Consider the following 24514-nt stretch of genomic DNA (forward strand, 5'->3'; position numbering starts at 1 on the left):
ATTGAAGAGAAGATTACTGCTCAGTTATGTGATGGAGTACTGGATTTGGAGTCAGAAAGACCTGAGTTTGAATCCTGCCTCAGATACTTAACTATCTGTATGATACTGGGCAAGTCACTTCATCTCTTTCAGCCTCAGTATCTTTCTCTGTGAAAGGGGGGTAATGAGAGCACCTACCTCCCAGGGTTGTTATGAAGATCAAACAAGTTAATATACATAATGCCCATTTCAAACTTTAAAGTACTATATAACTAGCAGCTTTTATGACCTTCACTGATGCCTCAACATGGTGTGGAGGAGACTTGTGGTTCTTGAAGGCTGTGCCAGGGAGCAGAAACCCTGGCACCCCTACTAAGCCAGAGAGGCTTTAGGGATAGGCCCAGCAATGGACTTGGTGTCTATTGTCTAAGAATCAGCCTGTTGGAGTTGGCTCTTTACCAGGAAGTTGGCCATCTGGGAGTGATTCATTTTGGCCACAGCAACTCATGAAGACTACGTATTAAAAAAAGCAGGGAAGCATTAGGGTTATGTCTCTTGAGGGCTGTTGACGGTGAATAAAATAACAGCTCCTTGAAGAAGCAAAATGTTTCAAATCACATAGAATGATGGGATCTAGCACGTGAACCAAGGAAAGGTCTGAAAGTAGGCACGGTGGGATAAATGGAAAAACACTATACCAGGAAACTTAGATTCTAGATATGGTCCTGCCACTAGCATTGACCACCATGTCAATGGAGGTAAGGGGAATGGGAGATGAGAGGAAGGGATCAAGCATTTATTAATATGTTCCAGAAACCGGGCAGCTAGGTGGCACAGTGGATAGCTCTGGCTCTGGAGTCAGGAAGATTCATCTTCCTGAGTTCAAATCTGACCCCAGACACTTACTAGCTGTATGATGCTGGGCAAATCACTTAATCCTATTTGCCTCACTTTCTTTATCTGTAAAATGAACTGGAGAAGGAAGTGGCAAATTGCTCCAGTATCTTTGCTAAGAAAATCCCAATTGAGGTCACGAAGAGTTGGTCATAACTGAAAATGACTGAAAAAAATGTGCCAGGCACTGTGCTAAGCACTTTACAAATGTTATCTCATTTAACCCTCACAACAACCCTGGGAGGTAGGTACTATTTTACAGCTGAGGAAACTGAGTCAGGCAGAGGTTAGTTAAGTGACAAAGATAAGTCATTTGACTTTTCAGGTTTTTTGGTTTCTTCAACTTTAAAATAAGGATCACAGGGCATATGCCCCACCTGCTTTTCTGGGTTGGTTCAGACGTCAAATGAATTGGAGGGATTTCAAAAAGTTAGAAGGGCTATAAAAGTGTAAGGTGTTTGCTAATTATTGATGTTATATTGAAAGTCCAAATATATATATAATATACATATTATATAAATATAATATTTATTTTATCATCTAGGGCAATCAACTGATATTATATTAATCTCATTAAGTGTCAGTAAAATAGAACTTTACAAAACCTCTTAATGAGATCCATGACTGTTCAAAAGAGATTAATTTGACAATCCACAGAGGGAAAACTAAATGGATGAAGTGAATTATTGTTGTGTCTGGCCCATAATGGGATATCTACTCCTTTGAATTAGTACATATATTTGGGGCAGTGAATCAGGCCCAGAACTGAATAGTAGGAAAAGAGCCTGAGGGATTGCATTTGGAAAATTGTGCTTTGCTTTAAATAATCCCAAACTGTTCTCTGACACAGTAACCCATCTTTATAACAACAGAAGGTCTCCTGGCAATCCTGTGTAGTTGTGTGTCTTAGAACACCTCAGTCAATGATCATTAAAGTCACAAGTGACTCAAAAGTCAATGGAGTAAGAGAGGGTGGCCATAGCCATGCAACAATTTCTTTCCAGGAGTGACTTTAAGAAGTGCTGGAAGGGACAGTATCAAAAAAAAAAAAAGTCTGATTGGAAAAGGAAGTGAGAAAGAGGGAGAGTGGGAGAAAGTGTAGTCAGCATTCCGTTGCAACCCACAAAATGGAAGAAGACCTATTGGATCTCCATCATATTGGGTGTGTCCTCTATGGAGGATTACAGAAGGATGTGGACAAAAATCAGAAGCCTCGAGGGATTGTGAAGGTTTTGGTAACAGTGGACAGCCACAGGCACTTGTGAGATGTGTTTCTTGTTGGGAGGTATCCTAGACTTAGGTGTGCTGGCATCAGGTCCAACTGACTAGATTTTATTGATTGGGTTTTTTGTTTGTTTATTTTTAGCTTTTACACAGAAATATTTACTTCAGAAAGTATATGCACCAACATGTAAACTTACTCCCTCAATACCTGGGAAGTGTGATCTAACTCCTCTTTCTCCTCCCACCCCCCAACCACTCACACATCCTTTGCACCACCTCAGTCTCTGGGGAGGGGAAGATTAGGTTCACAGCTTAGTTGGGTTCTTGGAGTCCCAGGCACTGTGGCTTCTCAAGGCTTCCAGGCCAGTCTGGCTAGCTTTCTCAGCCCTCCTGAAATCCTGGTTCCAAGGTCCCAGCACTTGAAACTTGGGAAGACAAACAATACTGCACAGAAACAAATACCTCTAATCCCATTTCTTGTAGCTAGGGTCAAAGAGGGAGAGCAGGGGAAAGGAGTCCTTCCCCCATCATGGCTCATGGCTGTGCATGCTGTGGGTGAAGGAGCAGCGGGGAGGAGACCTGCAGAAAGAGAGGCTAGAGCTCAGAAATGGGCAGATCCTACAAACCAAGGCTTTATTTATTGCTTTATTGATAGTCTAGACTTAAGAAAGTGTTGGAGAAAATGCTAATAATGTAGATTAAACTTAAAAGTGCGTTGTACATAAATTCCCCCTTCCCTCACTAGAGAGCCGGTTGTTAAGCATTGACCAGCATTACCTCCCCCCCAGCCTACAGTCAGTTGGCATTAGAGTTCTGACTCATCCTCTCCCAGTTAGCTTTGCCAAAGTGCTTTCAGTCCCAAAATGGGAGTGAGAGTGAATGGCTTTGCTGCCTGGTTCTTCAGTGAGTGACAAGAGATGCCCTGATTCGTGGGCTACTGCTTGCTTTTGTCAGAGTGAAATAGAGGACAGAGGACTGTATTGATCAGTGGATTGTCTCAATAAACCTGTCTGTGTGGATGAACTTCCCAGCTGCAGCTGTCTCCTGGCACAGGCTGGCCAGGGATGGAGAGGCTGCAGTTGGCGTCTTCCACCTGGAGGAGAATCAGAGCATGGTCGGGGACAAATATTCTCTTCCTGGAAAGAGGGATGGGCTCCAAATCAAGAACTGGTCAATGAATGAAAAGGCAAGGGGTTGAGATTAGAAGCAGAAACCAATAATGGAGTGGAGATGCATGGATCAGGAGAGCAGGATTCAGAGAATTTGGGGATTGCCCAGCTTTCTCATTTTCCCCAACACTTCATCTTTTTCTGGCATTGGTGAGGGTTCCCTCTCCTGCTGCACTGAGGGTGGCTGCAGAGTGTGGCTAGAGTGCTGCATTTGGATCTGGGTTCAAATCCTGATTCTCCTGTTTAGTACCTTTGTGGACCTTTTGAGCAAGTCCCTTAACTTCTGAGCCTCTGTTTCATCACATGTAAAGTGTACTAGATGATATCTAGGGTCCCTTCCACCTCTAAAATTCAGTAGCACGTGATAGGCTCAGAGAGTTACATTTTAGAAGCCACTGAGTTCAATCCTTTCCTTTTACAGAGGAGGAAACTGAGGCCTAGAGGTATTAAGTGATTTGCCCAGGTTCATGCAGGTGACAAGCATCTGAGACGGGATTTGCCACCAACCCCAGCACTCTCTGGAGTGCCTGATTACAGGCTTGGTCTGCTGTGCTTTCTCCTGACTCAGCCCTGGTCAATAAGGCCTTGTGTTTGGATAGGGATGGGGGAAGGTAGTCCTTGGATGCTTTCTCTGGAAACCAAAAAAGATCTAGCACCCCTTCTCTAGAATCACACAAGGAGACAGACACCCTGGTCTTTCAAGAAGGTAAAAGAAAGTCTTCCTGAGGAGACAGGTCTGGACCAGCTGCAGGTGGATTTCCTTTTAAGAAATCTGGCACCTAAAAATCCACACTTCCCAACTCCTATGTTAGTGACCTGTAAATTTCTCCTCCCAAAGGATTCTTCCCATTATAAAATGAATGTGCCCAAAGGTGAATTGGATCTTTCTAAATAGCTTTTCCTTGTAAATTAATTTTCCTCCAACACCTTAACAACTTCCAGGGCTGAATCAAATCCCCTACTCCAGAGAGTTCCTTCATTTGGCAATCTTTGACTGTACCTAGTTCTAACCTAGCTCCTGAGACACTGGGCTTCTTCTTAAACAGTTGTGTAGACTTGCCATTCATCCGTTCTTCATTCAGACTAAAAGATTATCTAGGTGCCCATAGCATTGGTAGAGGAAGATTCCTCACTGGGAGTTCCCTATCCTGACTAAATCTAAATAAGAAATAAAAATTGGTTAGCATTTACTCCTAAGTGCTGAGTGATGTAGGATAAAGGCTGAGAAGTTAGAGCAGCTCAAATGTTCCAAGGTTCATTGAAGCTAAAATAGCAGGATCATAGATAGTACTGACCTTAAGAGAGATTTTAATTTGATGGATTATCTACTCTAAAGATGAGGAAATCAAGGCCCAGGCTGGAAAAGAGGCTTCCTCAAGGTTTTGTAGTTAGTAATTAGCAACTGAGCTGGGAATCTGGATCTAAGTCAGAAGACTTAGTTGTTCAGTTCAGTTCAGTGCTCTATCCACTAAACTAAAAATGACCCTGTGACCCTTGAAAGCCCCTGAAGAAATTAAGACATTGAAGATTTGATAAAATCCCAGAAGCCATGGAAAAGTTGGATTTGATTTGCAATCATTTCAACATCACAGGACTTTCCAAAAACATTGCATTTGTGCTTAGTGATGGTCACGCAGAGGTGGGGGCAGGGGCCTGTTGGAGAGGAAGTCTGGCGGCCCAGCAATCCAATCTCCCTTTAAATATGGCTGCCCCAGAGCTAGAAGGATCATTGGGATGGAGGCCCTAGGGGTCAAAGGTGGTATTTGCTGACAGCAGCATATGTGGTTTTCCAGGTTTGGAAAATTGAGCCCCCAGAGGACCCTGGGCTGGGTTACTAATTGGTGTATGAGATCGGAATTTCCTCGACAGTATGATCTGGCTGCTGCCTGGGGCAGGGAGGCCCTTCCTGGACCTGTTGTTAACTCCGGAAAAGCCTGGGGTTGTTTGCAGTCACACCCAGGTCACCACTTGTTTTTAAATTGGGGGGGGAAAGACTGAGGCAAAATGGGGGGAAAACCCAACCTGTAAGTGAGGAGGCCAAGTGGTAGAAGACCAGCAGCTAAGGAGTCTGGTTCCAATCCTAGCAATGCTCCTGACGGGCTTCATGACTGGCCAAGTTGCTTCCCCTCTCTGCCCAGGACTTTTCCCCATCCATAAAATGGAGGAGGTTAAACTAGGTGACCTCTAACAATATATACCCTGTCAGATCTAAGTCGTTTTTCCCAGCCTCCTTCCATTGGCTTCCTTGCTCCCCCCTTCTCTCACTCTCCCCCTAGACACACTGTCCCCAGCCCAGGAAAGTTTGACAGTTGCAGATTAATTGGTTTTCTCAGCAGTTCCCCTCTTGGAGTTGACTCTGTAAGCACAAATGTTCTTCCAGATGTGGCATGTGGCCCCTGGGCCAGCTCCCCTCACTGAGAGGGAGGAGAGTGGGGGTGGGGTGGAGCGGGGTAGGGTGAATTGGGAGACGGGGCTGGCAGAGGGAGCTGGGCTTTGTCTCCTTCCCACTGCCCTTTTCTCTGTACATAGAGAATTCCACAGAAGCCCAGAATCTTGGAGCTTAGGAAGCATCCAGTCAAACCCATACCTAAGCAGGAACCCATTCCTCAAACACCACCCCCCTCCCCGCAATAACATGATCTTTCTCCTCCTTGGAGACATCTAAGTATCTGGGGGAAGGAGAGGAATACAAAAATGGGTTAAGACACAGACCCTGCTGTCAAAGAGTTTACAATCTTGTGTGGTTGGCTGGCTCTGATTATTAGGAATGTTTCTTATACTGAGCTTACAGGATCACAGATAGAGGAGATCACTTAGCCCAGTCCCATTTGACAAATGAAGAAACTGAGGCCCAGAGCCCCTAAACAATTTGCTCAAAGTTCTATAGCTGATAAGCAGCAGAGAACTCAGATATCTTAGTCCTCCACGTATTTGAAGACGTTTATCCCATGTCCTCTTAAGTCTTTTCTTCAGGTTAAATATTCTCATTTTCTTCAATCCATCCTACAGTACTAAGTGGAATAGTAGAAAGTTTGCTGGGGTTGGGGCCAGGCTGTGTTCAGGTCCCACCATATTGTTGTTGTTCAGTTGTTTTCAGTAGTATCTGACTCTTAGTGACCCCATTTTGAGGTTTTCCTGGCAAAGAGTGGTTTACCATTTCCTTCTCCAACTCATTTTACAGATGAGGAAACTGAGGCAAAGAGGGCTAAGTGACCAGGGTCACACAGCTAGTAAGTGTCTGAGACCAGATTTGAATTCTGGAAGATGAATCTTCCTGACTCCAGGCCCAGCATTCTATCCACTAGGCCACCTAGCTGCCCCCCAAGTCCTACTTCAGACATTGACTAATTGTGTGACCCTGTTTAATTAACTTAATCTCTGGGCCCCAGTTTTCTCATCAGTAAAACGAGAGAGTTATGCTCAATGCCTTCTAAGGTCCCTTCTAGCTTCTAAGGGGTTCTTTTTCGTGTGTCATGGACCCCTGTGCAGTCTGGTGAAGGCTATGAGCTGCTTCTCAGAATAATGCTTTTAAATGCATAAAATAACGTACGTAGGATTATGAAGGAATAACCATTAAGATATTTTTATAAGTTCATGGACCCGCTTCTAGCTCCAAGCAGAACAGGTTTTTTCCTTTTTGAAGATGTGAGCATGTGACCCTCTGAGTCTTCTAGCTTGGCTACATATGGCTGGCTTCTGAGCTAGTTCTGGCTGGCTTCCCGTCGATGCCAAGACCAGTTCTCTTAGGAAGCTCTTCAAAACCCAGAGGCAACCGCTGTCAGGAAAACAGTCCTGAATGGACTTGGGTCTAAATCCCAGCTCTGCTGCTTATGAAATGTGACTTAAGGCCAGTCTCTTCCTCTCCCTGGGCCTTGGTTTCCAGCTCTTGAGTAATGAGGGGGCTGGACTAGTGATTTCTAAGGGTTTTCTCAGTTCTAAATCCTAGGGTTTTATGACCAACAAATAAGCAGGTCAGAGGAACCAAACCCCAGCTCCATGTGTTAATTTTGTCGGAGGTGTGTTTAATTTATGGGCTGGTTGGATCTTCAAAGCCACAGGCCTACCTACCCCTGGTACAATTACCTCCTGCTTGCCTAAGCCCCCTGGTGAGCTGGGGGCCCCAGGAATTTCCTCCCAGTTTGAACAATAAAATGCACATTTTAGAGTGGCTCTGGCTGGGTTGCATAACGAACTAACTGCTCAGAGAATGGAGTCTGTAGGCTATAAATCCGAGGGGAAGGTGGCTGCCCACCACCCTGCCCAGGGAACAACATTATTGCCGTTCGGTCGTTTGTCAGTTGTGCCTGACTCTTCTTGACCCCATTTGAGGTTTTCTTGTCAAAGATACTGGAAGGGTTTGCTATTACCTTCTCCGGCTCATTTTACAGATGAGGAAACTGAGGCAAGCAGAGTAAAGTGACTTGCCCAGGGTCACACAGCTAGTAAGTGTCTGAGGCCAGATTTGAACTTAGGAAGATGAGTCTTCCTGATTGTAGGCCTGACACTCTATCCACTATACCACCCAGCTGCATGATTACTGAGTCCAAAAACGGGTTTCATAAAAAGCTCTCCAGGTATCGATTAGAGACGAGGGAGAATGTAGATCATAAGATCTGGAACTAGAAGGGGTCTCAGAGATCATCTAGCCAGCTCCCTCATTTGACAGATGAGGCAACTGAGTCTCAGAAAGAAAAGTGAGTTGCCCAATGTCATTAGGGAGCCAGGTTGCACAGCCTGATTTGGAACCCAGGATTTTCTGACTTGAATCCAGCCATCTCTCTACTACACCACAGTTACTTAGGGAGGTATTATAGAGTAATGGCTGGGGTGCTGGACTCAGCCTGGGGGAGATGTGGGTTCAAATCCTCCCCCTGACCTTTAGGGGCAAACTCAGTGAACCTTTCTGGCTTTCTGTGTGCTCCTCTGTAAATTGAGATGGTAATACTGTAGTTATTTACCTCACAGGGCTCATGTGAGGAACTGATAAATGTAAAGCAGTTTTCAGACTTTAAAGTGATATATAAATGTTATTACTTTATACATAACTTCTGTTTTTAATAATACTTTTCTCACAACAGACCGTGGGATGGGTAGTGGAAACTTGCCTTTATATTATGAGGGAGCAGGTAGAATTATTGAGGTGCCAAGAAGCTCCCTATGTTCCCCAAACCTAGAACCATAGAATCTCAGGTTATTTAGAACCCTTGTTTTCTTTGTTTAGAGGAGGGGCCTAGACCAGCTTTCCCAAATTCTCCCAACTTTGCCGCTATGCCCCAGCTTTTTCAGCAGGCTTTTATGAATCATCTTCCTCTATTAGAAAGTAAACTCCTTGAGGGCGGGGACTTAATCATTCATTCATTTATACATTTACTTATTCACTTTATTCATTCATTCATTTGCTTATTCACTGTATTTCCTTTTCATTCATTTGTTTTTGCTTGTATTTGAATTCCCAGAGTTTAGCACCGTGCCTGACCCTTAGTAAGGGCTTAATTAAGGCTCTTCAATTTGTGAACTTGAATGCTTAATTCCTCTTAAAATGCAAGCTATCTTTGGCTTGAGGAATGGAACTGGGGATATCCCACTCTAAGCACATTGAATCCTTCTGGGTCTTTGGGTTTAGAATCCTAGAGACCTCTTCTTTCAAATCCCTCATTTACATGGGTGGAAATCTGCAAAGAATTAGTTAGGGGTAGAGTAGAGGGAGGGAAGGGAAGATTAGGAGTGTAGAATTCTGTCACCTGGAAAATGTAGTGGGAAACTGGGTGGGGGGTTGGGGTCCCGAGTCAAAGGCAGTTCTGCCTAGGGCTAGGCCCAAGTCTGAATAAAGACATCTGACAGTAACACCTCAAATTTATATAAACTTTGCACTACTGAGCACTTTCACAGTTATTGTCTCTGTTTTGTTTTTGTTTTTTGTTTTTTTAATAAAGCCTGGGATACTAAGGCAAAAATGAACCATGACTTCCAGGATCTTAATATTTCCTTGATTCCTACCTTTATGACTTTTTTTTTTCTTTTTGGCTAGGCAACGGGGTTAACACATAACCCCGTTGCCTAGCCAAAAAGAAAAAAAAAAGTGTCACACAGCTAGTAAGTGTCAAGTGTCTGAGGTCAGAATTGAACTCACGTCATCCTGACTCCAGGGCTGGTAGGAAAGGGATCATTGTTCTCATTTTACTGAAGGAGAAACTGAGGCCTACAGAAGTGACTTGCTCAAAATCATTTTATGGCTGGTAAATGGTAGCATCTGGGACTCAGACTTAAGTCTTTGGCCGCCAAATCCAAGGCTCAGCCTTGGCAATGTACCCAGTCTGCCTCTAGGAGAAACATTTCTTTGATGAAACTGCAAAACAGTTTGTGTTTTCTAAAATGAACTTTAATTAGGACACAGAAGACTGAGCTCAGTCCCAGGATACTGAATTTAGAGTGCCCTGACCTTAGCTCTCAATGTGTGGAAATTCTCTCCACCAATGCAGATCTATAACTCTTCTGAAACTTAGTGTTCATTGTGAGGGGCTCTGAGGAGTTAAATGATTTGCCGAGATTGCACAATATGTATTAAATCCAGATCTTCTAGATTCCAAGGCCAGCTTCTTCATCCACCAAGCCACAGTCTTTGACTGCCCTATTCTGGCACTGTGCATTCACCCAGGCTTGCTGGGAAGGTACTGCTTCCTCATCTCCACCTCCTGAAATCCTCTTTCTTCAGGGTGCTGGTGCAACCTCTTCTAGATTTTTTTCTAGCTGAAAGTGATCTCTCCTCAAATTTTTCTTAAAAGTTCATTTCCAGATCTCTTCTTTGTCTGAATTATTCCTTTGCCTCCACAATATTCTACCTCATAGCCTGCTTGTGTGTGTGTGTGTGTGTGTGTGTGTGTGTGTGATAGCTCCTTGTTAGAGTTCTTTACTGGGACTAAAAGGATTTTGCAGAAGAATTAAATGAGTCAGTGCTGGAAGCTATCAGATCTTTTATTTGCTGTTCCTAAGGGAAGACCCCAAATGGAAGCCATATGGCTTGCAGGGAGACTCCCAAGAGAACTGGAGGCCAGGACAACATGGGAAGTGTATTTAGGTAGCCCACTGGGTCCTTTTTAAACCAGGTCCCGGATAGAAACCTCCAAACTAGAGCAACGCAGCAACCACTTCACACCGGAGCTAGAAGTAGTCAGAGCCGACTGGAGGAGACTCCCAAGGAGCCTTGGGCATGACAGTCTTCAGGCCTGGACAGTAGAGCACAGCACCAGCTTGGGAGGCTTTGTGGATGAGGTCAGGTGGGGGTGGGAGGTCAGAGCACCTCCTGTATCATCCTGAATATCAGAGTCAATCTGAGGTTTTAGCTGCTCAGGTGTTGTTATAGAGAAAGGAAGCAAGTCTACTTAGGAGGCCCTGATTGCTTTCCTGTCCGTGAGGTTACAGGAAGGGAAACACTACTCACTTTGGAGCCTGGAAGTGTCTAGCGTGAGATATTCCAAGGATATAAGTTAACAGGTATCGGGCATGGGGCGTGGAGGAGGCAGTGATCAGAGAAAAGGACAGAGGAGGACACAGGGGGAAGAGAGCCTGTTGGGCAAACATAGGCAAGGCCAGAAAAAAAACCCCTCTATGACACCCCCTCTATTAGGCTGTATCCTCCCTGAGGGCAGGGACTATGTCATTTTTCACCTTTGTATCCTCAGTAACTGTCTGTTTTGAAATGACCTGAATTCTGAGTTGAATCAAAATTTGTCTGGCTGAGGCCCTCTGTTTTACACAGGAATTCTCTTTCATCACAGTGAGGAGGAAAGTGATTGAACTGTAGGACTATCTAACACAGACAGATAACCATCTATATGTCCCAGCTCTCTTTGAAAGTGGGTGGAAATTTCCATGTTAATTCAGCTCTCTGGAAACAAAGCATTTATGACAGCAGCCTCAGGCCCAAATGCTCCCACTACTTGAAAAAGAACCTCCTCCCTTCTTCTCTCCTCCCAACCCCCACACATATTTCTCAAGTGGTTAGGGCTCTTGAGGGCATGAAGGGAGTCTAGAAATTCTGTTCTAGAAATTCAATTCCCAAGCTTCTATTAAGGGTTCACTGGGTACAAGTCCCTATGCTCTGGGTGAGTTACAAAGAACATAGTCCCCAGTAATATAGACCAGTGGGGTGGGGTGCGGGCAGAATACTCAAATAACTATTATACAAAATAAAGTTAGATAGGTTCAAAGGAGAGAACCTAGTAAAGTGCATGGAGAAGTGGGATCACTAGCTGGAAGAGGCCTCTACAACGGCTTTATGGAAGAGATTACTTTGGAAGAACTCTATCAGAGAGATGGGCTGAAGGGAAGCCCACCCGAGGGTATGTGGGCAAAGGGAGATGGGAGAAGGTAGGAGGTGAATAGGACTTTAGTTTCCTTATCTATAAAATGGGCATCATAACATCTGTACTCTCAGGTTTGCTGTAAGGCAAGTAAGTGCTTTGTAAACCCTAAATGGAGATAGAGGGGGGTGTGCGTGTGTGTGTGTGTGTGTGTGTGTGTGTGTGTGTGTGTGCAGGGTGTCTACCCTTACGGTAAAGTCCTTGAGGGCAGGGCTACCGTTTTATCAGGAGCATGCAGCTAGTTAACAGGGCTGCAGCCAAAGGGAACAGAACCCTCTGGATGAAGTAGCAGGGCTTCTCAGGAAGGAGAAAATGGAAGGCTTAATTAAAGCAACTAATAAACCTAAAAGAAGGAAAGAAAGGAAGAAAGAAACGTGGTTATTTATTTATTTTTTAAATGAAGTGTTCCAACCCCTGAAAGTCGGCAGTGATGGTGGCAGCGGGTGGGCAGGGAGTGTGATCTGTGGATTCCCTAGCATTGCTAAATTGAATCAAATTAAGAAAAACATTTTCCAAGTGCAAGTAAAATATCTGTTAAATTAGATCATAAAAAGGGAATTAAAAGTAATATTTTGTAGCATGGTAATTACTGCCTTTTTTTTTTTAAGGCAAGAGGTCTGTTGCGTGGCTTATATTTCGACAGTCTGGATGTGATTCTCATCTTTTCCATTTATCCCCATCCTGTCTGGGGTTGGATGTCTTTGAATTGGTAGATTGTCCTGACCTGGGTTGAAGCCCTGGCTGAGCTAAATGACCTTGGACAAGTCTCTTTCTCTGTCTGGGTTTTAGTTTTCTTTTCTGCAAAATGAGGGAATTGAAATAGATGGTTTCCAAGGTCCCTTTCATAGCTCAAAGTTTCAATGAGTGTGGGCTCTCATACCCCAGAATGGATCCTAGCATTCATTTACCTTAGTTTGTCTATCTCCTCAAGACTTCTCTCCTTCTCTGTTCTTTGGTCAAGGTAGGAAGACAGGGAGGGAGGGACAGTGTGTGAGCATAACCGGAAAGGAAATTATAATCAATGAGAGGTCAGGTGCAGAGTTTGAGGAGAGCTGAGGCAGAGTGGGCTAATAAGAGAATGCCTCGATTTCCCATTTCCGCCATGTTTTGTGCTCTACTGGCCATGTTGGGCAGCTATTTTAACTTCATAAGGCCTTGCTTTGGTCCAGAAAAAGTAACAGGAAATATAGGACAAGGTACAGTAAGCAGGCTACTGGACAGACAGCTGGCCTGGAGATCAAGAACTGGTTTCAAGGTTTGACTCTCTCAGTAGTGTGACCTTGGGTAATTCATTTTTCCTCTTTGGGCTCATTTTCTGAATCCAAAAAATGGGGAGAACAATGCTTGTACTTCTTTCCTCACACAGTTGTTGTAAGGAAGATCCTTTGTAAATTGTAGAGCATTATAGAAATAGGAGGTATTATTTCCCTGTTTTGTCATTGCTCTCCTTGTCTCTGAAATGAAGAGGCTGGACTAGATGTTTGCAAAGGTCCTTTCCAGCTCTAATGCTATAGGTCTATAGTTATAGTTATTGATATGGTCAGGCTATAAGCAAGGTTGCACAGTGATAGAGTGCTGGCCTGAATTCAAATCCAGAATTCAAAATCCAGCCTCAGATACTTAGGAGCTCTGTGATCCTGGGCAAGTCACTTAACTGATGTCTGCCTCAGTTTCCTCATCTGTAAAGTGGGGGTAATAATAGCACCCACCTCCCAGGGTTGTTGTGAGGATTAAATGAGATAATATTTGTAAAGCACTTTGCAAACTTCTAAAAACTAGAGCAATGCTGACTATTATTATTATTATTCCAAGGCCCCTTCTAGCTCTGGCATTCTGTGTTCTGTGTTCTAAAGCCCCTCCCAGCTCTAACATTCTGTGTTCTGTGTTCTAAGACCCCTTCCAGTCCTAACATTCTGTGTTCTATGTTCTAAAGCTCCTTCTAGCGCTGACATCCTGTGTTCTGTATTTTAAGACCCCTTCCAGTTCAGATATTCTATTCTCTATGTTCTGAAGCCCTTTCTAGCTCTGACATTCTGTGTTCTGTGTTCTAAGACCCCTTCCAGTGCTAACATTCTATGTTCTATGTTCTAGAGCTCAGAGCCGGTGATTCTGGCCACCTAACTGCTGCGCCCGCCCCTCCCCCGCCCCAGTCCTAACATCCTATGTTCTATGTTCTAAAGTTCCTTCTAGCTCTGGCATTCTGTGTTCTGTGTTCTAAGGCCCCTTCCAGTCTGGACATTCTGTGTTCTGTGGCTTTTCTAGTACTGGAATTTGATGGTTCTTTGAAGAGATATGAAAGTGGTGGGGGCACATAGGGAGATTCTTGTTGGAGGAAAAGGCTGGACAAGACAGCAACATTTAAGGAAATCAGCTTAGTGCAATGGAAACAGTATCAGAGTGAAGTCATATAGGACTGGTTTTAGATGCTGGCTTGGCTGCTTGCTACCTGTGTGAGTAAATCTCTTCCCTGCTTTGGGTCTTAAATTTCTGGTCTTTAAGAGAGTTTGATTAGATGGATTTCCAAGGTCTTTTCCATCTCTGAAATTCTATGAACCCTAGAGTCAGGATCCAGAACATGAACTTTCTGAAAGGATAGATTTCCAGATGGGAGGTGGGAGAATTTGAAAGCCTCCATTGAATTTCCAGATGCCTCTTTGCTTCCTCTCCGGCTGATTGGGTTGAGGCCAGAAACACATGGCTGTAAGTGAGGGTGGAAGGAGGTTCCCTTGGTGGGTTTCACAATGGGACAGAGCCAGCTTTCAGGTGTCTGACTTAAACACATTACTTCCTGCTTGGTTGGCTGGGGTTGTGGAGTGAAGTGGTAATAGTGGTGATGGTGGTGGTGGTGCTGGCAGCGTGGGCGGGTGGGGTTTGGTTCAGAGCCCAGAAGCTTTGTGAAAACAATCTGGACCCCCAGGGAATGAACTGGGGCTTTCCAAGGTCCTCTGTGTTATAGAGCAGAACAGACACTGGACTTGGAGTCCACAGACCTGGATTTGAATCCTGGCTCTGCTATCTGTTTGATCAGGGGCCTCAGTTCCCTCATCTGTAAAATGAGGAGTTCTGATTACATAAGACATAAAGGCTCTCTCCTTCTAGATCCTATGCTCCTCAGGAATTGGAGGGCCCTTGGAGGTAGTGGCACATGGCCCTGGGACCCTAGACTTCTCTGGGGCTTCCCCAGGGGAGCTCAGGTGACCCTGGGGATGCCATTTAAAGAGTTTTAAAAGCAGAGCACTAGATTTAAATTTAATCAAGGTGGAGTTTCCACATTCACAGCAGTGTGACAGTGGGCCAGTGAGCTTCATTTTCCTTTGGACTGATTCCTGGACTATCTCACAGGGTGTGAGAAAAGTTGGCAAGGCATAGAGGATGCAATTATAATAGCTAACATTTATATAGTGATTACCTATATGGCACATAGTGCCAGGCACTACACTAAGCACTTTACAAATAGTTTCTCATTTGATCCTCAGAACAACCCTAGGAGGTAGGTTCTGTTAGGATGCCCATTTTACAGATGAAGAAATGGAAGCAAATAGAGATTAGGTGACTTTCCCAGGGTCACATAACCAGTATTCTTGAGGCTAAATTTGAACCCAGGTCTTCCTGACCCTTTAGTAGCACTAGTAGGTACTTTTATGATCTTGGCTCTGCCACTCACTGCCCATGTGACTATGGGGTAAGTCACTTCACCTTGCCAGACCTCAGTTTCCCCATATGTAACATAAGGGGGTTGGTCTAGGTGGCTTCTAAGATCTCTTCCTGCTCTAAGTTGATGATCCTAAGTAACTGGAGGGAGAGAGCATTAACCAGGGAGGAGACCAGGAAAGGTTTCAGGTAGGAGGCGGCACCTGAACTAGGAGGGGGAGATGATGAGGGAAGGCATTCTAAGCATGGGGCAAAGGCTGATTGTGGTCCAAGGATTTGCCCTCAAATCCTATAAATCACTTACTTGAGGAACTCCCTTTTCTTCTCTGGTCTCAGTTTCCTCATCTGTTGAATGGGGAAGGTAGGCTACTGTATCTGTAAGGAATAGCCTTGAGGTCAAAAGGGAAGTCACCCCAGGGCAGCTTGAGGGAAGAAGGGAGTTGGGACAGTCCTTTTTCTTTGTTCTGGTGGCATTTGAAAGGCTTTCTGGTTGATTTTATAGCTATTATCTTTTCTGGGATGCCCCTCACAACCATTGTCATTTGTCATTTCTCTTGGCTTCCTCCCAAGGGTACAGAGTGTGTGTGGGGAGGGGGTGGGGTGTGGAGGTGAGGAGTGGTATTTGCCAGCCGTTGGGACAGTTCTGGCTCTGGGTGCCCTGGATGGCATGGGGAGGGGGTTAGGTCTCTGCCACTGAGGAACTTCTAGGGCCTGAATGTGGCCAAGCTCATGGTAAGGTCATTGTACCGGCTAATAACCTAGAAGTGGAAACCTGGGCTTGGCAGCTCAGGGGGCCTCAAGCTCCCGCTGAGTTGGGGGCATTTACAACTCAGGGTGCAAATAAGCTGAGACCCCAGAGGCCAGGAGTGTGTGGCATACATATGGGAATACATTAAACAGTTTGCTGCTTGTAAAACCCTCTCCCCAGGGGAGATTCAGACTGGCTCTCTCCCATGGCTGAGGTTCCGGGCTTTTATTTCTTTGTCATCTGGTCAAGGAATCATGGAATTTAAAGCTGAAAGGGATCTTAGAGACAATCTTATGCTCAACTCCCCTCATTTTACAGATGAGGAAAGGGGACCCCAGAGTGTTTAAATGACTTTCCCAAGGTCACACAACTAGTCAGTAACAGACACTGGGAGGCAGTTAGATGCAGTGAAGAGAGACCACTGGACCTTGGAGTCTGGAAGACCTGAGTTAAAATCTAGTGTCAGATACTTACTGTGTGACCCTGAGCAAGTCACATAACCTCTCTTAGCCTCAGTTTCCTCACCTGTAAAATGGGGATCATAATAGCACCTACCTCCCAGGGTTGTGAAGATCAAATGGGATAAAGAGCTTAGCATAGTGCCTGGCACATAGTTGGCATGACATAAATTCTAGCTATTATTGGGGTTTTTTTGCAGTGTAATATATAATATTTTATTTTCCCCCAATTACATGTTAAAACAATTTTTTAACATTTTAAAAAAAGTTTTGAGTTCCAAATTCTATCCCTTCCTCCCTTTCCACCCCCCCAAGATGGTAGGTAATCAGATACAGGTTATACATGTGTAATCATGTAAAAACATTTCCATATTAGTCATTTTGTACAAAAAGACTCGAATAAAATAAAAAGAATGAAAGAAAAGAAGTGAAAAATTGCATGCTTCAGTCTGTATTCAGACAATATCAGTTCTTTCTCTGAAGGTAGATAGTATACTTCATCATTCGTCCTTTGGGATTGTCTTGGGTCATTATAGTGCTGAAAATTCTATCTACTATTATTCTTATTAGAGATGGGATTTGAACCCAGGGTCTCTGATTCCAAATTTAGTGCTCTGTTTGTAACACTATTATACCTGTTTAGTTCAGAAAAGGCGTTGAGAGGTACTTGGTAGCTTGAAGTGAAATAAACTGAGTTCTTCAAATCCACCCTCAGGTACTCACTAGTTGTTATGGGTAATGGGAGTGGGTGCAGGGGACATTTCCAAACCTCAATTTCCTCAGACTGTAAGATGAAGATATTTGGGCCACCTGCCTCACCCAGGTGGGAATGAGGGGAGTCTGAAAAGCTATGTAAAAAGTGAGTTTTACTACTTGGCAGATGACAGAACCAGGAACAACGTAGGAAAGGAGCAAAGAGGTGGATTTGGGCTTTTATGTGGGGAAAATCTTCCTAATGACTGAACTGCCCACGAGTGGGATGGATTGCCTTGGACATTAGCAGGCAGGATGTGGGATGGTATAAAAGGACCTGTCAGACTCTCTCTGAGATCTCTTCCGGCTGTAGAGTATTTCAAAATGCCAACCTCTCTCACATAGTAAGAGTCAAATAAATATTGGTTGGTGGGTGGTTTCTCCCCCTGCCTTCTCAATTGTCCTCTCTAGCCTGAGTTAGAGCCTGGTGGGAGTGAAGACTTAGTCTCTTCCCTTTGGGTCGGTCAGTGTTTTGGGCCTGAGTGACCTTGGGCAAATCTCTTAACCACCCTGGGAGGAGCAGGGGGATGCTGGAAGGCCTACAATCCTAGAACCAGTCTTTGCCGGGGGCCTGCTTTCCTTTCTCTCTGTCATAAAAGTGTGAGTGTGACTGGGGGCTGGGGAAGGGGCGGGCAGGAGGAGGAGGGACACTCCTCAGAACAATGGAGCAGACTGCCTGCTGTGGGGAGCTGGGGGGGAGGGTTGGGGTGGGTGTGAGGAGCAGGACCTACTGCCTTTTAAGCCGGGGCCTAATGGTCTTAACAGGGCATCCGGTATATTTCCTTTCCTCTTCACACCCACCCATTGGCTAGCTGGCTTTGGCCCCCCACTGTGGAAAAGACCTGTAGCTCACAGCTGGCCCCTAGGGAGAGCTGGGGAGGAGGACAGCAGCTGGCCAGCCCTGGGCAGCCTGAATTACAGCCTTGGAAAGAGAATTTCTCCCCAACAGGAAGGGATATTTCAATCTTTCTTCCAATACAGTTTATTTCTGGCTCTGACGCCTAGCTGGTGTTTTTCTGACTCTCTTCCAATTAGTGGAATTAAGAGGAAAAACAGAGGAGGATGGGTATATACAGACTTGCATGGTGAGGGAGGAACCTTGGGGCAGTGGACAGAGCCCTGGGCTAGGAGTTAGGAGACCAGGGCTCTGAGGGGAGCTCACTGTGAATGTGGGCAAGTAAGCAAATTATTTTCACCTCTCTGGGCTCCTGGGTCCTGCCTGGAATGCATCTAAACTGCCTTAGCTTCTGTTTGCTCATCTACAAATGTGAGAGTTGCACTGAATGGCGCAGAAGATAGAACTCAGGGCCTGGAGTCAGGATAGTTCTGGATTCCTGAGTTCAAACCCAGCCTCAGACATTGGATGTGTGTCTCTGGATGAGACAAAACTCTGCCTCAGTTTTCTCATGTGTAAAAATGAGGATAATAGGGCAGTTGAGTGGTGCAGTGGATAGAGCACTGGCCCTGAAGTCAGGAGGACCTGAGTTCAAATCCAGCCTCAGACCAAACACTTGACACTTACTAGATGTGTGACCCTGGGCAAGTCACTTAACCCCAATTGCCTAAAAAAAAAATGAGGATAATAATAGCACCTACCTCCCAGGGCTGTTGTGAGGACCAAATGGGACAATAATTGTAAAATGCTTAGTACAATGTCTTTCCCATAGTACGTGCTATGTAAATGTTAGCTATGATCATTATTGTCATCATTATTATTATATTAACTCTGAGGTCTCATCTAGCTCTAGCTGTATTAAGGACTCTTCTGGGTCTCTTTCATCTGACACTGATATTCTATATTATCGCTAGACTAAGGGTCCTCTTGGTTTGGACATTCTCTATTCTATGGTCTGGGATTCCTGAGAGCAGAGATTATTTCATCTTTTTTATATCTATATCGCCAACATTTAGCACGGTGCCTAGCACATAGTAAGTAGTTGATAAATGCTTGTTGATTGAATCTAAGGTCCCTCCCAGAACTTCCACTCTGTGTTCTTTGTTTTGAAGTCTTTCCCAGGTCTTCCATTCTATGATTCTCTGAGGGGCCAGCTTCTTTCTAATGGGAGCTCTGCAAGAAGATTTCCCTTTGTTAATGAGAGCATATTTCCCAAGGCGGACAGAGGGCTCTGTTTGATCTAGCCCTGGCTTTTTGAACTTTGTAAACTTTATACGGGATAGGAAAGAGTATTTTTAATCAGGACCAGAAGTCCTAGGGAACTTCAAAGGTAGCGTTAACTAAGTCCTCAATTCCCATTGAGTAGAGCCCTCTGGGAGACAGTCCAGGGCTCCTCAGAGACTTTTAACAAGTCAGGGGCTCACCACCAGGCACCCCCAGCAATTACAGCCGGGCCTGACCTGAGCTGAATGGTAACTTCCCTTTCATCCTCACACGGGCCGCAGGTTGGAAATTTCTTGCTTTTAGGATTTTTGTAGGGGCTCTGGGATTGTTTTCTGTAGGCAGAGGTAGAAGAGATTCACAGGTAAATTGAAAATTTGTTGAACATAAGCTGGTGCCCTTCCCTAGTCCTTTTTTTCCTTAATCTTAGGGAGAAAAGTTCTTCCTTGACAGCCATATGTGCAAACTGCTAGAAAGAGCACAGGGGTCAGGAGCCCCTTGACCTAGTCCTGGTGACTCTGCTAGCAATGTGGTAGGATGCCATGGAATATTAGTTCTGAAAATAATCTTATCTAGTCCAAGGGTTCTTAACCTTTATATGTCATGGACCTCTTTGGCCATTTGGTGAAATTGATGGACCCTTTCTCGGAATAATGTTTTTAAATATATAATATAAAATACGTAGAATTACCAAAGGAACCAATTATAATGAAGTACATTTATTAACATATTTTAAAAAAATTCACAGACCCCAGTTTAAGAACCTCTGACTCAGTTGGATTCATTCATTTTACAAATGAGAAAACTGAGGCCCAAAGAGGGGAGATGATTTATTGAAAGTCACAGACTTCAAAGTTCTCTGGGGGAGGGGGTTGTCTTACTTTTGTATTTATATTCTGGTACCTAGTACAGTTTCTGGCACATAGTAGGTATTTAATAAATTGGTGTTAATTGGTCATCAAGTAAATTACCATTTGAGAAGTGCCCTTACCCCCCCCAACAAATTCTTAGGCTTACTGTGATTTTTCATTAAATTTTAATTTTCTGGAGGATGTTAAATTGGTCAATTTTATTTTCCAGTCTGACCTTTGGGAGCTAAATTAGCTCATTTCTGTTAATCCCTTTGAGGAACTGGAAAGTTTGGGAAAGAGTTGTTGGAGAAGATATTTCCTAGGATTTAGAGCTGGAAGAAACCTTAGAGAATTTCTCATTCAGCTCCCCCCCTTTCACTCCCCCCCCTTTTTTTTCCAGAGAAGGATGCTGAGGCCCAGGTTGGGGAAGGGACTTACCCAAGGCCACAAAGATTTATGGCCAGACCAGAACAAGAGCCCAAATTTCCTGACTTCAAATCCATTGGTTTTTTTTCCTTTTCTTTTCTTTCTATTACACTCAACTGCCTGGCCAGAGTTTCCTGACAGATAGTATTTCTAAACTGGTAACCTCAGAAGAAAACCTGGCTCTCTCTGGCCCCATCAACCTATGCCCCTTACCCTCTCTTGTCAAGCAAATTTGAGTTAGAGAAGATTGGAAGTCATTTGATAGGTGTGGTTGTTAAATTGGTTTCTTGGAAGTGTAAGTCATTATTGCAGTTGGCCATGTGAATACCATGTGTTTCTTGTTCAACCAATTATGTGAAAGTAGCAGAGCCAGGGCTGTAATTGGATTTTTCTGCTAGAAGAAGGGCTAAGCAGGAATATATACATATACATACATATGTAAATATATGTGTATAAATACACTTGTATATACACAGCCATACATCATACATCTACAATCCATATGTCTGTATATCTATACATACATACATATGTCTACATACACACACACACACACACATATATACATGCACAACTGGGTGGCAAAGTGGATAGAGTGCCTGACCTACAGTTAGAAAGACCTGAGTTCAAATGTGACCTTATACACTTGCTAGCTCTGTGGCCCCCGGTAAAATCACTTAACCCTTTTTGCCTCAGTTTCCTCATCTGTAAAATGAACTGGAGAAGGACATAGCAAACCTCTCCAGTGTCTTTTTGAAGAAAACCCCAAATGGAGTCATGAAGAGTTGGACACAACTGAAAAATGACTGAACAATTGAACAAATTAATTATTTTAAAGCATTCTGAGGAGTCCATAGCCTTCACCAGACTGCCATAGATTAAGGACTCTTAGACTAGATAATCTTTCAAGTTCCCTTCTGGCTTAGGATTTAGTGGAATTTATTCTACTGAGTAGTAGAGTAGGGAAGAGGATAGTTCTGAGGTTCTATGTCCTGGTCAGATCATGGCTGGAGGTGGTTCCATTCTAGAATCAACATTTTAGGAAGGACATGGGTGAGTTGGCAGAGATCTGGAGGAGTGTGACCAAGATGATGGAAGGATCAAAGATTTTATGAGGATTGGTTAAAATAACTGAGCATGTTTAGTATGGAGAAGAAAAGACCAAATGTAGAAATAATTGCTGTCTTCCAGTACTTGAAGGGCTGCCACACTGAAGATGATTTGTGCTTGAAAAAAGTCAGAATCAGGAGGAATGAATGGAAGTTGGAGAGAGGAAGACCTTGGCTGGATAGGAGGAAAAACTTTCGAGTAGTAGCAGCTGTCTTAAAGTGGAAAGGGCCAGTATAGCAGGCAGTGACTTCCCCATTACTAGAAAAACTGGACAATTTTGTGATATTTTGTAGGGGGGATTCTTATTCAGGTATGGGTTGTATTTTATGGCCTCAGAAGGCCTTTCCAGTTCTAGAATTCTGTGATCACTCTGGAGAGTCCAAGGTGCCAAACAAAGAGCTGGTGATATCCTCATCTCACCTGGTTTGCTGTGATTTTCCAGAGCCCTAGGTTGTCTGGGAGCAAACACAACACAGTCTTGTTAGTGGTTTCCGAAGGACAGTTAATTAAGAACACAAGTGAATGGATAGTTATTAAGGACACCCCAAGCCCAGCTATTAAGCTCTGATAATTATTTTCACACTGGGTTCTTAAAAATGAAATGTGAGTGTAGCTTGTTAACCAGCCGTGGACTGCAGGAGCCTCTGTGAGTGGCAGATCCAATTGTTTCCTTGTCCTTTCCTCTCCTGCTTTCATCAGGACTGATGCCTCTTTGTCTTTCCTCTTCTCTCTAGGATCCAAGAATTTCAGCTTTAATTCTTGACAGACTCCAAGTGCCTGAGTATCTCCAGAGGAACAGGTTGGAAGGAGAGAGTCGCTGTGACGTGTGTGCCACACACCTGAACCAGCTTAAGCAAGAAGCCATCCAGATGGTCCAAGTGTCTTCCTGTCATGAGAGGCTTGACCACCCACATGGTCCTGGGGCCCTAGCTCGCTTGGCATCTCAGAACCTGGCCAACCATTGCTCGTTGGGTGGAGACTTGCCTTTGGCCTCAGGGCAAGTGGGGAAGCAGCAGGCTTCTCTCTTCCCTGGGGCAGAGAGGAAAAAAGCTCTGGCATGGCCCCCAGGCCCTGGTGGCTTTCCCAACTCCAGTGTCCAAGTCACTGTGGCTCCCACAGGCCTAGGTGGTGCCTTGAGTTCTGTCACCATCCAGGCTCAGCAATATCTGGAAGGCATGTGGAGTATCTCCAGAGTGAACAGCTTCCTCCCACCAGCTTGCCTGGTAAGAACTGGTTATTTTTGCTCAAGTAGAACCAAACTCAAGGAAAATAATTTGCATGGTGCCTTGAGCAGCCACCGTAGAAGAGATGGTTCAAACCATGTTCCCTGCAAAATGACATATTTTGCTAGCCTTTTCCAGCTAGCCACACCATGCAGGACAAGGCTCTTGCCTTGTTCCTAAGCTAGAATTGGAGAGGGTCATCAATAATGGTGCATAATACCTCTCTCTCTCAAAAAAAAAAGTAAATTCTTAGTCTTTAAAGGTTCTTAATAAATGCTTATTGACTGGCTGACTGAAGGGTTGTCTCTATTACTGGCTGGGTAGGACTTCTTATTGTGTTTCTACATTGTAACAGCACTCTGATTCTTCTAAAAGTTATAACATCATTTTTTATCTAATGTTAATATAGTTGTCAATGGAAGTTTTGTTTTTTTTTAACCTTGCTCCTTGCTATAGGGTCACACGGGAAGAGCCTGAAAGCTGCATCTAAATGTGATCCTGGAGCTATTGGTTCATTGGTTCAATGTGAGAGGTGGCTTGGGCTTGGCCCATCTGGTAGAACCCGGCTGTGTCTGTAGCCTTAGGGGAGTTGAACCTGTGGCCAAGAAACTACTAATAGGGTGTGACTCTTTGGGGAATGGGGCTGTGTATCACGTTTTGGACATTAAAAGTGGTCTTTAGTGGGCAGCTGCTGCAACCTACAGAGAACTATTCTTGACTGTGGCTAATGCTGCCTTTCTTATGTAAGTCTGGTGGTGATATTCTGCTATAGATTCTTCATTCAGTTGACTTCTACTTGCATATCATAAATGCTTTCTTTAAGAAGAGAGTCAGAAGGTGCTAGTTATGGCAAGTATTGAACAGCATAACAAAAAATGAAATCGGCTGTATCTTAATGGGAGGTGAGATGACTGGTTACAGATGTCTTAGTCATGTCTGAATTAGCCAAAATAAACGCCAGACAGAAGGAAGGAAAAAGGTGAAAAGATGCTGCATGAAACTGCAATAATAGCTCTAATCAGATCTATTTAAACAAACTGTTGATATTGAAAAATAGGAAATGGATAAAGAAAAAAAAACTTTGACTGATAATCATTGATTCTGAGAGGCAGTATGGTATAGTAGAAGGAACACAGAATTGGAATCAAGAGAGATATGAGCTTGAACATGACTTCTGTTGTTGTTGTTGAGTTGTGTTTGACTTTTCATGACCCCATTTGGGGTTTTCGTGGTAAGATACTGCAGTGGTTTGCCACTTCCTTCTCCAGATCACTTTACAGATAAGGAAACTGAGGCAAACAGGGTTAAGTGACTTGCGCAGGATCACACAGCTAGTAAGTGTCTAAGGCCAAATCTGAACTGATGAAGATGAGTCTTCCTGATTCCAAGCTCAGTGCTCTATCCACTGTGCCACCTACCTATTAACTATATTACCATATGCAAATCACTTAACCTTTCTGAGTCTCAGTTTTCCCACCTGTAAAACAGAGCTAATCATACCACTCAGAGCTGTTGTGAGAGTCAGATGAGATGATTTGTCTACAGTTCACTG

At 44.1% G+C, this 24514-nt stretch overlaps 1 protein-coding gene across 1 annotated transcript in view; it reads left to right on the plus strand.

Annotated features, from left to right (window-relative positions):
• The window catches only part of KIF26A (kinesin family member 26A), a 168760-nt gene that overhangs the window by 35723 nt on the left and 108523 nt on the right, over positions 1–24514 (plus strand). Inside the window, exon 2 of the mRNA XM_027849035.1 lies at positions 22474–22962. Coding sequence (XP_027704836.1) covers positions 22474–22962 — 489 coding nt within the window. The remainder of the gene's footprint in view (positions 1–22473; positions 22963–24514) is intronic.

This window comes from Vombatus ursinus, unplaced genomic scaffold (genome assembly GCF_900497805.2).
Source record: "Vombatus ursinus unplaced genomic scaffold, bare-nosed wombat genome assembly UNPS02007284.1, whole genome shotgun sequence".
NCBI classification, from domain to species: Eukaryota; Metazoa; Chordata; class Mammalia; order Diprotodontia; family Vombatidae; genus Vombatus; species Vombatus ursinus.